We start from the raw sequence: 10,881 nt of genomic DNA, 5'->3' as shown, positions 1-10,881 counted from the left end.
GCGAGATTGTGAGGGCTGCCAGCCCTAGGATTCCTTCCTTATGGCCTCAGCTTTACCTCCGAGCAATGGGTGTCAGGCCGGTCTGGTGTCCGTGGAGGTAGCGTGCGCCAGGGCCGAGTGGGGCGTGGCGCAGGCAGACTCCCGCTCTGTAGGCGCGCGGGGGCCCGCGAGAGGATCGCCTCGGAGGAGCACGCCCGCAGCTGTCCGTCCGAAGTCCTTTGACTCCTTCCGGCCGCCATCCACCTGCCCCGCCCCTGCATCTCCATTTGTCGAAGCCCTGGAACGGGACTAACGTGAAGGAGGTGAATGGGCGGGGCCATGTGGCGTCAGCACAAGATGGCGGCCTCAGCGGCGCTGGCCCTGCGCTTGTGGAGCGGGCTCCGGCTAGGCGCGCGGGGGTTGTGCGCGAGGCTGGTGACACCGCCCCCCCGGGCTTCGGACCAGGTAAGCCGGACAGTGGTGGGCTCCGGCTGTGGAGGTCCCTTCCTGGAGTTCCTGGGAGACCTTCGCCGCCTCAGGGTTCTGGCATGTAGCACTTCAGGGTGCTGAATGGAACGCCGTCCGCATTTCGGGGGCCCTTCCCAGCCTCCCGTGGTGGCCGACACTTGCTCCCCAGGGCTAGATGTTGGGGGCTCAAGTACGTCCTCTGGACTCCCAACCGTTTTGGACACCACGTGGGTGCCGGGGGAAAGGGGTCACCTGCTCCTCGTCTCAGTGACCGCTCAGATAATAACTTGAAGGAAAGAGACTCGGGACGCTGGGGTCCCAGCCTGGCCTTGAGGGTATTTTTTTTTCCCCGTGGTGGTGGTGAAGTAGATGTTCGGGCCCTTGATTTGACCTGCCGCATGCTGACTGAGAACTAGCCTTTCTGACCTCCAGATCCATCACTTCCGTGCCCTACTTTCCTAAGCCCTAGACAAATGATTGCCCCTCTGCTCCACTCCCAATCCCTTCCCCGCTGTATCTTGAGTCCCAAACATCTGAATACATTAACTCCCCGTTCTATCCCCTTGTGTGGCCTCCATTGCCTTATTCTCAGCATCCCAATGTACCGCCAGGCTCCCTGATTTCATCTCCCTGCCCTGCTTTTCTGGGCTCCAGGTTCTCCAGGCCTTTGCCTCCAGGATCCTGGGCACCTGGTCTATCATCTTTTGAATCCTTGGGATCCTGGAGCCGGACAGTATTTCTTGACCTTTCTGAGAGACCCAATCAATCTCCTGGTTGGCTGCCCCACCAGTGACACAACCCTAGAGGCCATGTGGGTGACTGCTTCCTTGTGCGACCTTGATTTTAATCTGACCAGGATGCCCAGGCTATCCTGACCTTCTCTCCTGTTTTGGCTAACCTACCCTTTCTCAACTGTAGGCCAAGGAGATTGGGAGCCAACCCAGCACTAAGGCCCAGGCACAGGGGTCACAGCAGCAGCGGGGCAAGGAGGGTCCCAGCTACGCCAAAAAAGTTGCACTTTGGCTTGCTGGGCTGCTTGGGGCCGGAGGAACCGTGAGTGTCGTCTATATCTTCGGTGAGGGACATATCCCTGTCTGTCCTACGCGGTTTTGTTTTGTTTTTGTTTTAGCGAAGAACGTTTCCATGTTTACCCTAAAGGCTTTACCCGTATCACTCCCTGGCTCCTCCCGCAGTACAGCAGCCATGTAGAACATCTGCCTTGGAAAGGGAGAAGTATCATTCTCCCTTCTACTCTCTGTGTGCAAGGTTTCACTGTTTCTAGTTGGCTCCTGCATTAGGCTATAGAGAATCACTTGGAAGAGGGGAAGAGGGGAAGGATAGGCCTGGACCAGTCTCCTAAGCTTCTTCTTTCCTCTGCACCTAAAACTTCATTCTTCCCCTAGTCTCTATTTCCCTCAGAGACCCAGGAGATTCAGCCCCATCCCCTGTTTTCTCATGGACTCAGGGATCCTGGCTACCAACTCCCTCCTCTCTAAATCTTAGGAGAACATGGTTTAATGCTCTTCCCTTACATCCAGGAGTTCAGGTCCCCTGCTTTCTTCCTCCCACAACACTGGGTCTCAATTCTTCTCATTCATCCCTGTCTTTCTTGCAGGAAACAACTCTGTGGATGAAAGTGGTGCCAAGGTGAGAGGGAAAGAGACACAGAGGCCTTGCCAGGGGTCCCATCCTGTGGGTACCCTCCCCTTTGGTCTGTTGAGACTCATTTCTGGTCTGGGGTGAGTCTCACCCTCTCAGGCATCTTTGCCTGCTCCTTCCAGGGCCCCAGAGAATACTGTGTGTGGGTGTGATGGTGTTTTGCCTCTGCCATCCCAAACCCTCCATTTTTCTCTCTACCTCATAGATTCCTGATGAATTCGACAATGGTGAGTAAACAAGCACGAATTCTAGGGTCCCCAGACCCGCCCCCTGCTTTGCTTTGCTATTTGTAGGGATGTTGCCCTGGCCATCTGGTGGCCCTAGCCCCTCCCTCTTCTACTGGGGGGGTAGGGGAGTCAGCAGCTGGATGGCTTTAGGCAGAGGGGCACTACAAAGCCCCAGTCCCCTTTCCTGGCCCCTCAGCCCAAAAGCAGATGGTCAGGGACAGATGGGGGAGGGGAGTCTGGGATGGAAGTGTTTGGGGATAAGGCACTAACTGTGCCAGACACATGGCTTCCTGTGTCTTAGATCTGAGCATATGCAGTCCCTAACCCCCTCCTCTTTATGGCTGCCGCTCCCCCCAACCCTTACCCCATCCAGCTCATTTCCAAAACAATGCTGCCCCCCCTCCTTTAGTTAACCAGCTTTTGGTGGGGAATTTCTGACAATTGTAGAGTAGAAAGTAGTTGTCAGTTGTGTTACACCTGGCCCTTCCCAGGAGAAAAATAACAATTGATGGGCCCAGAAAGCTACCTGTTTGTGCTGGGGATATTTGTAAACTGGCATGTTGATTCATTGATTGTTTTAAACTGGGCAGGTGGGTAAATTTTAACTGGGCAGAAACTGAATCATACTGGTTTAAACAAATCAGTATACTGATATAAACTGATTAGGTAAAGAAACTGGTTTAAAATGTGTTCACTTGCTTAACTGGTTTCAGTGTTTTGGTTTCTAAGACTAAAAAATACTGCATTGAAATAGGCAGTTATAAGTTTCCTGCTTTAAACTGGATTTAGTAAATTCACTTAAACCAGGGTTTTTCAGTCTTGGCCCTCTTAATACTTTGGACCAGATACTTCTTTGTTGGAAGGGAGTGTCCTGTGCATTATAGGGTGTTTAGCAGCATCCTGGGCCTCGACCCCACTAGATGCCAGTATCCTGGCAATCAGAAATGTCTCCAGACATTGCCAAATTTCCTGGGAAGAGGAGGAGACAAAATTGCTCCTAATTGAGAGCCACTGGTTTAAAGTACACAGATGTGGGTATATTGTTAGTATTTTTAACTAGGTTCAGCATAGTGGCGTAAAGCAGTTAGATCGGGAAGCCTAGTAGTTCCAAATGGACTAAATATAGTGATCGTGTCAGCAGAGTTATAAGTGGGTTTTAAGCGGGCAGATGCATAAACATTTTATTTTATATCTGGGGTAGTATGCGGATAGAAGTGTTTAAGTTAAAGCTGAACAGGTGAGTAAAGGTATTTGTTCCTGTCTGAGGATTATGTCATTACCTTCTACCTTTGGACTTAAAAATGTGCTGGTTCGAACCAGGTGGATATATATACTGTTTGTATCTAATAGATAAATAAAGCCCTGGTTTTTCCAGAGGTAGAACAGTGGTTTATCTTGGAATACTTTTGTGCCCTGGTGTTCTCCTAGATCCAATTCTGGTACAGCAGTTGCGCCGGACATACAAATATTTCAAAGATTATAGACAGGTGAGTAGGAGCCCTGGGCCCAGTCCCTGTCCCTCCATCCTCAACCCCTTTGTCTGATGCCCCCGTTCTGCTCCTGTACCACAGATGATCATCGAGCCCACCAGCCCCTGCCTTCTCCCAGACCCTCTTCGGGAGCCATACTACCAGCCGCCCTACACGCTGGTCTTGGAGCTCACTGGTGTCCTCTTGCACCCTGAGTGGTCGGTGTGTCCTGGGGAAGACAGCGGGTTGGGGACACTGGATCGACCTGGGTGGCCAGAACATGGTGATGTGGCTAGGAGCATAGACTCTGCAGCGAGGCTGGGGTTTAGCCCATGCTCCGCTCTGTGGTCGTGGGGCAGCGGTGTTACTATCATTGCCTCGTTTTCTTCAGCTGTGATACCCCCACCCCGTAGGTTGTCACATGTGTGCCTCGGCACATAGTAAGTGCTACGGAAGAGCCAGCTGTTGTTCTGGGACCCAGACCCTTCAGACTCCCAGTCACAGCCATATACTTTGAACCCCCAAGAGCCATAAAGAGAGGGAGAACATTCTGGTTCTGGGAGCCCCTCAGGCTGGGTCTTTGTTCTCTTGGGGGATTTGGGGCCCTCTGGGTCTCAGTGTTTCACTGTTCTTACTGCCTCCCCAGCTGGCCACTGGCTGGAGGTTTAAGAAGCGTCCGGGCATCGAGACCTTATTCCAGCAGCTTGCCCCTTTGTATGAAATTGTCATCTTTACGTCAGAGACTGGCATGGTGAGGCCCTGGTGTAGGGGAGGGATGGCTGACATGGGGGAGGTATGAGAGAACTGCAGGGCTAGGGCCCGGCCTGACCTTGTTCTCCTTCCATCGTACCCCAGACTGCATTTCCACTCATCGACAGTGTGGACCCCCACGGCTTCATCTCCTACCGCCTCTTCCGGGACGCCACGCGATATATGGATGGGCACCATGTTAAGGTGCCATGTGGGGGCCGTGGGTAGATCTCTGGGATTCGTGGAGGGCTGGCACTTCCTGAGGGAAGGAGGACCCAGCTCTGACCTCAGTGTCATCCCTGCTTCTGGTTCTTCCCAGGTCTGATTCTGTCAGGACACCAGCCTGCCCCCAAGTTGGGCTGGGCTTCTAGGCCCTTCTCTGTTCCCCAGAATCTGGCAATGGGAGTGGGGGGAAATTGGGTTCTCCCCAAAGAGGGGGCAGGGTAGGGCATGAAGTTTAGAAACCATTTTTGTTTATCTGTAGTCTGGCCTGTGTACTGAGAGTGTTTTATCTGAGACCATGTTGGGGTTGGTTTGACCTGTTAGCAGCAGCATCTGCATGGGTCCAGGAATTTATGGGTCTGTGAATGGGTCTCTTTGTGGGTCTGCGTTCAAGTTCCCATGTGTTCGGGTGTGTGCTGTTTTTTTCACTGTGTGTTGGTGGGTTTACATAGTCGTGCAAGGTTCAGAAGGACATGGACTGTGATTGAGGATTTTGAAGAGTCTGCTTCTAGGTACCTGTCTTGGAGTGACTCTGGCCATAGATTTGTCTGCATCTCTTTATCTCCTTGAGAGGTTCACAGACCTTGAACTTGCAGTCGTTTGGGGCAGTGGTTGAACACACAAGTGCCTCACTCCCTCCCCAGGGAGACTCTAAATCTTTGCGCCAGGCCTTGGGTCCGGGGATCGATGTGACCTGCTCCATGGGGGATTTGATGTCATCATTCCAGCCTGGTCTTTGGGAGGCTCAGTTGTGATGATCACAGACGGCAGTGCTGTGTGTATGTGTGTGAGTGTGCGTTTGTGTCTGTCTGTTTCTCTGTGGTTCCTGGTGGGAAGGGGAGGAGCATAGGCCTTGATCTGATCTGTCACCCCTTCTAGGATATTTCCTGTCTGAATCGGGACCCGGCCCGTGTGGTAGTTGTGGACTGCAAGAAGGAAGCCTTTCGCCTACAGCCCTACAATGGTGTTGCCCTGCGGCCCTGGGATGGCAACTCCGATGACCGGGTCTTGTTGGATCTCTCTGCCTTTCTCAAGAGTGAGGCTGACCCCTGACCTGGCCTCTGACCCCAGGACCTTTGACACTCAAGGGAAATGATAGCCATTTGATTCTGGCTTGTTTTTCATGTAAAACTGAGTACTTGAGATGTGGGAGGTCTATGAACATTTTATAGTCTTTAGAAGCTTCTTAGAATGTTTGGAGTAGTTCTCGGGAATGTTTAGAGGAGCCCTTTAAAGTGTTGAGAAGCATTCCAGGTAGCACCAACTGCATGCCCCCCCCCCCATATCTGACCTCTAACCTGTACCCTCATGGGCCCTGCCTGCCTCTGGCCTGCCTGGCTGACCCCCACCTGCTTTCCCCACAGCCATCGCACTGAACGGTGTGGAGGATGTCCGGACCGTGCTGGAGCACTACGCCCTCGAGGATGACCCACTGGAGGCTTTCAAACAGCGGCAGAGCCGGCTAGAGCAGGTGGGTATTTGGATCCCACCCCAGGTGGGGGGCGTTATAGCAGTTTCCCTTTGGACTGTGTAGCCTTGAGCCAATACCTTCTTTCCCACACCACCTGTCCCGTAGGGCTCTTGTAATGACAGACAAATTGATTCTGCGCCTGCTCTGAGAAAAGGAGGCAGGAAACACCAAGCCTTTGACATAGGTCTGGGGGAGAGGCTGTCTTTGGTGGTCTTGAGCTGGTGTGGGAGCCCTGGTTTACTGTGGACCGTGGATTGGTTCAAGTCTAGGAAGTGGGATCCATGGACACTGGCCCAAAAGTCTGGGCAAAGTTCCATGATCTAACGTGATCCTGGTGACGTGGAAGTGGGGCAGACAGTGTGGTTTGAGTCTGGGAAAGATCTAGGCTGAGGTTGACTAGATCCTGAGTGGGGTTCCTGGGAGTAGGGCCAGAGTTCCTGGTGCCCAAAGGAGGAGTCCCTGGAGATTGGGGCCTGAGATCCCCCTGCATCCAAGACAGGTCACAGGGCCTAGGGCTAGGCACTGGAGGCCCGGGGAGCAGAACAGTGCAATGTGGTAAAGGGCATAGAGTCTCACCAGCGTTCACATTGGGGCAAATAGGTTCCCAGGATTGAGGAGAGGGGCCCTGTGGGACCTGGGGAAGGGGATCGTGGGGGTCCTGGGATTTGAGTCCGGGCCCCTGTGACTCAGAGCTTGCTCCAGCTAGTGTCTGGGCTGGGTTTGGGGAGCTTGGGAAAGGGGGTCTGGGCTAGGCAGAGCTTTAAAGAAGGTGGCCCCTGGGCTGAGTGCTGGGGACCTGGGAGTCTGGGAAGAGGTTCTGCCCATCCCGGCTGACCCTCCCTCATCTATGCCCCAATACCAGGAAGAGCAGCAGCGCCTAGCCGAGCTCTCCAAATCCAGCAAGCAGAACCTCTTCTTCAGCTCTCTCACCAGCCGCTTGTGGCCTCGCTCCAAACAGCCTTGACCTCTGCGCCTCCTCAAACTTGGTGCCTGGGTCCCGGACCCCAGGCTGCAGTGCTCCCAGACCACAGCTTGGGCAGCCACATGTCCAATAAAGTCCATCACAGATGCCATACTCCTGTGTCCGGAGGGTCTCCAGATGGGGGCATCAGGGTGAGGTTCGAGTGGCTGATCAGCTGCCAAGCACGGAGTGGGTGATTTGGTGGATCAGGGCTGGTTTTTAACCCAGGCCTGGGAATCTGAAAACCCGGGTCCCTGCTCTGGCCATTTTCCCGATGTACTGCGTGATCTGCAAAAACTTGATCTCCCTTTTCTGGCCTCAGATTCCCCATCTGTGGCCATCTGTGGAAAAGAGAAGAAAGGACTGCCCTGGGGGTTTAAAAGCAGGTAGCTGCCAGGTTGCTGTGTAAATATGCGAAGCAGGGGCTCGGTGGGCTCTGGTGACAGAGACCAGCTGGCCCCAGAGGGCAGCTGCTGCTCAGCTCTGCCAACTGTGGCCCCATGGAAAGGTGGGTAAAGAGTTGTGTTATCTTATGATTTTTTTTACATTTCTTCTTTTGGGAGACTTTATTTATTTATTTTTAGAGGGGAAGGGAGGGAGGAAGAGGGAGAGAACCATCAATGTGTGGTTGCCTGTCATGCACCCCCTACTGGGGACCTGTCCCACAACCCAGGCACGTGCCCCCACTGGGAATCGAACCAGCGACTGGTTGGTTCATAGGCCAGACACTCAGTCCACTGAGCCACACTAACTGGGGCAATCTTCTGGTTTTTAATGGAAATCAGAAGTTGGGATTTTTATATTAAGTGTTCCAATTTTTTAAATGTTGGCTTCTAGTTAAAATAGGCAGATTATAGCAGCACTGTCAATGGAACTTTCTGCCAATGTTGGTACTGTTCTAAGTCTGCACTGTGCAGTGGCCGCAGAGGGTTATTAAGTACTTGAAATGTGGCTAGGGTAACTGAAAAACGGAATTTAAAAATTTGTTCTATTTTAATTTAAATAGCCACATGTGGCTTCTGAGTCTTGCATTGGATAACACTAATTAAAGAGTATGGGTTGCAGACTGTCTGAGTTCAAATCCAAGCTCTACCACTTTCTGATTCTGTGATGTTAGGCAATTACTGCACTTCTCAGTGCCTCCTCAGTTTCCACATTTATAAAACAATAATAACAGTAGATGCCCCACGCTGGAGAGGCACGTGCTGGTATTATTGCCCAGCAGTACAGGCTTGAGGGCTGAGTGAGGCACTCCAGGAAGGCACTCACCCGGTAGCTGTGTGAACTTTGGGCAATACCTTGCCACCTTAGTTTCCTCACCTCTGAAACGGAGGTGATGGTAGCACCTGTCTTAGTAGATTGGCTGTGTGGACTCGCGCGGAGCTTGTTAGCAGGTCATGCTGCTCGTCCACGGATTAAAGTAACACGTACAGTTGGGCAGCCCTTCCGAGTTGTACTGCCTGTAACACGGGGAAGCCGTGTCACCTCCTCAGGTTTCCCTGGCTTGAGCACTTCCGTGGAATCGAGGGAGGGGACTGTGACTTTTTTTGTTTTGCTTTTTTTCACATCATGTGTAAGAATTGGAGGCTGTCTTAACAGAAGGCTTATATGTGTTTAGGCCGTGTGACCCTGGGAAGAATGTGTGTGTCTGGAGGTAGAGCCACCACAAGTGTGTGCTGGCTACCTCATGGGTGACACACTGTCCCACAGAACCCGAGGAGCCTGTTGGAATGGAACTCAGACCTGTCTGCACAAGGCATGAAAGGAGGAAGTGTGTTTGCCCCTTGGCCCCTGTCCTCCAGTGGTCAGGAGTGGCCACTGGGGGTTCAGGCTCTGGCACTCTCGGTGGCCCATGCATCAGTGCCCAGTGGGCTCCCCAGGCCTCTCCAGCCCTGGTGCTGGCTCAAGGGTGGTGCTGTCAGGCCACACCTACTCGGGGCCAGAGGGCAGGAGGGGGTTTGAGTTGTGCACAGGTGGCTTCTGAGACACTGGTGAAGTTGTACGGCCTCCGGTATTTTCCTGAAATGCTCTAGGGCTGCATCGTGGCATCACCCATAAGGCAGGATCAGGCCGGCGTGAAGGCCCACCCCAACGGGGTCTGCATTCCCATGTCACATACCATTCGCAAGCCCTGTGACCCTGGAGGAGGCCTCCAGCTTCTCATTTTCCTCATAAGAGGTTAATAATGCCTTCCACATTCATTCATTATTTTCTAAGCTCCAATTGCCAGGCCTTGATTTAGGTCGGGAGTGTCAAACTCATTTTCACTAGGAGCCACATCAGCCTCACGGTTGCCTTCAAAGGGCCGAATGTAATTTTATGTCTGTATAAATGTAACTGCTCCTTAACAGTTAAGCAAAAGCTGGGCACTGCCGCTGGATAGAAACAAGGTGCCGGGCTGGACAAAACAAGGGGCCCCGGGCCTCTGTTGGACACCTGTGGTCCTGGCACTAGGGTGCGTCAGCGCACAGGTTGGATTAAAAACTGCCCTGATGGAGCTGATAGTCTCATAGAGGAGCTAGACAATGGCCACATATTTCTTTGGATAATAAGTTCTTAAAGAAAAGTATAGAAGGATACGGAGTGGTTTGGGCATTTGAGGTACTGTTTTAGGTGGGATGGAACAGTCGGGAAAAGACTTTGGATGGTGTATTTCAGCTGAGGCCAAAAGGAAATGAGGAAAGCCATGGGGATGTCGGTGTGCCAGGCACGGCCATCTCCAAAACCTTTGCATTGGATACTCTGCCATAAATATTTTCCCCCAGGGTCCACGTGGCTTACTCCCCTCCTTTAGGTCTTTGCTCACTTAAGCACTGCCTGTGGACACATGAGGAAAACTCCTGATTAGCCAAAAAGCAGCTTAGAAATCCTTTAAAGTACTTCACACACAGATGTGAGATGCTGTGGCGCCTGACATAGGCCCTTGATAAAAGCTGGCTATTTTTATGATCCTTAAAATTCAAGACCTGGAATGTTAACCTCCCAAGTTACTATCCAGAGTGGGGATTTGCCTTTTCCACTGCTGGTTCTAATGGCTGTCCAAATTGTATTTGCATGGCTCATGGTGGGAAGCTCCTTCTACTTACCCCAGTACAGGGCCTAATTTGCCTCCCAGTAACTGGCCCATGAGGTCTGGCACTACACTTTCGGGGCCACAGACCTGTTTGAGTAAGGGTGATGTGGAAGAAGGGCCTCAATGTCAACCTTAGAATCGAAATGTATTTCAAAGGCACTGGGGAGCCATGGGAGGCTGCAGGGAAGTGACATGGTCGGATGTGTGCTTAGACACCATAGGTCAGTGGTCAGGGTTGGGTTGGAGGACTCACGGGGGACTGGGAACCTGGGAGATGCCTGGCCTGGGAGTGGCGGGCAAGGCCTCCCACAGGAGGTGAAGTCTGAACAGCGGGAACGAGTAGAGGGAAAATCTGTGCAAAGGAACCTGGGGTGTTCTGCAAAATTTGACCATGGTCTTCTGCTCAAAACTCCATGACTACCAACTTCAGAAAACGCTTTGGGTTGAATTCTTTCATTAAAAACTACTAAGCACTTACTGTATGCCTGGCTCTGCTGGGCTATGGTTTATTGTTCACTGTGTCATACTTCACTAAAAGCAAAATATATATACAAGTTGAACCTGTTTTTTTTTTTTCTATGACTATTAGGTTCTAAGTATTA

General features: G+C 52.2%; 1 protein-coding gene across 1 annotated transcript; it reads left to right on the top strand.

Annotated features, from left to right (window-relative positions):
* Nucleotides 1–306: 306 nt before the first annotated feature.
* On the top strand, nucleotides 307–7,320 carry TIMM50 (translocase of inner mitochondrial membrane 50). Its single transcript, XM_037133382.2, has 11 exons — nucleotides 307–444; nucleotides 1,366–1,522; nucleotides 2,063–2,094; nucleotides 2,312–2,333; nucleotides 3,762–3,820; nucleotides 3,905–4,024; nucleotides 4,449–4,553; nucleotides 4,658–4,756; nucleotides 5,654–5,810; nucleotides 6,139–6,245; nucleotides 7,108–7,320. The coding sequence occupies exons 1-11, from the start codon at nucleotides 307–309 to the stop codon at nucleotides 7,207–7,209; spliced, it is 1,098 nt and encodes a 365-aa protein (XP_036989277.2). The 3' UTR covers nucleotides 7,210–7,320.
* Nucleotides 7,321–10,881: the final 3,561 nt, after the last annotated feature.

The sequence above is a fragment of the Artibeus jamaicensis genome, unplaced genomic scaffold (genome assembly GCF_021234435.1).
Source record: "Artibeus jamaicensis isolate MK-2021 breed Jamaican fruit bat unplaced genomic scaffold, CSHL_Jam_final contig_47, whole genome shotgun sequence".
Classification (NCBI taxonomy): Eukaryota; Metazoa; Chordata; class Mammalia; order Chiroptera; family Phyllostomidae; genus Artibeus; species Artibeus jamaicensis.
Note: the sequence above shows the minus strand (reverse complement) of the source record. Positions and strands in the feature narration are given on the sequence as shown.

What these genes read in the sequence shown, in the direction of transcription:
- TIMM50 (XM_037133382.2), top strand. Translation starts at nt 307, where the DNA reads ATGGGCGGGGCCATGTGGCGTCAGCACAAGATGGCGGCCTCAGCGGCG. An exon ending in TGGATGAAAGTGGTGCCAAG is followed by an intron (nt 2,095 to 2,311) that starts GTGAGAGGGAAA and finishes TCTACCTCATAG; the next exon opens with ATTCCTGATGAATTCGACAA. An exon ending in TCCTGATGAATTCGACAATG is followed by an intron (nt 2,334 to 3,761) that starts GTGAGTAAACAA and finishes GTGTTCTCCTAG; the next exon opens with ATCCAATTCTGGTACAGCAG.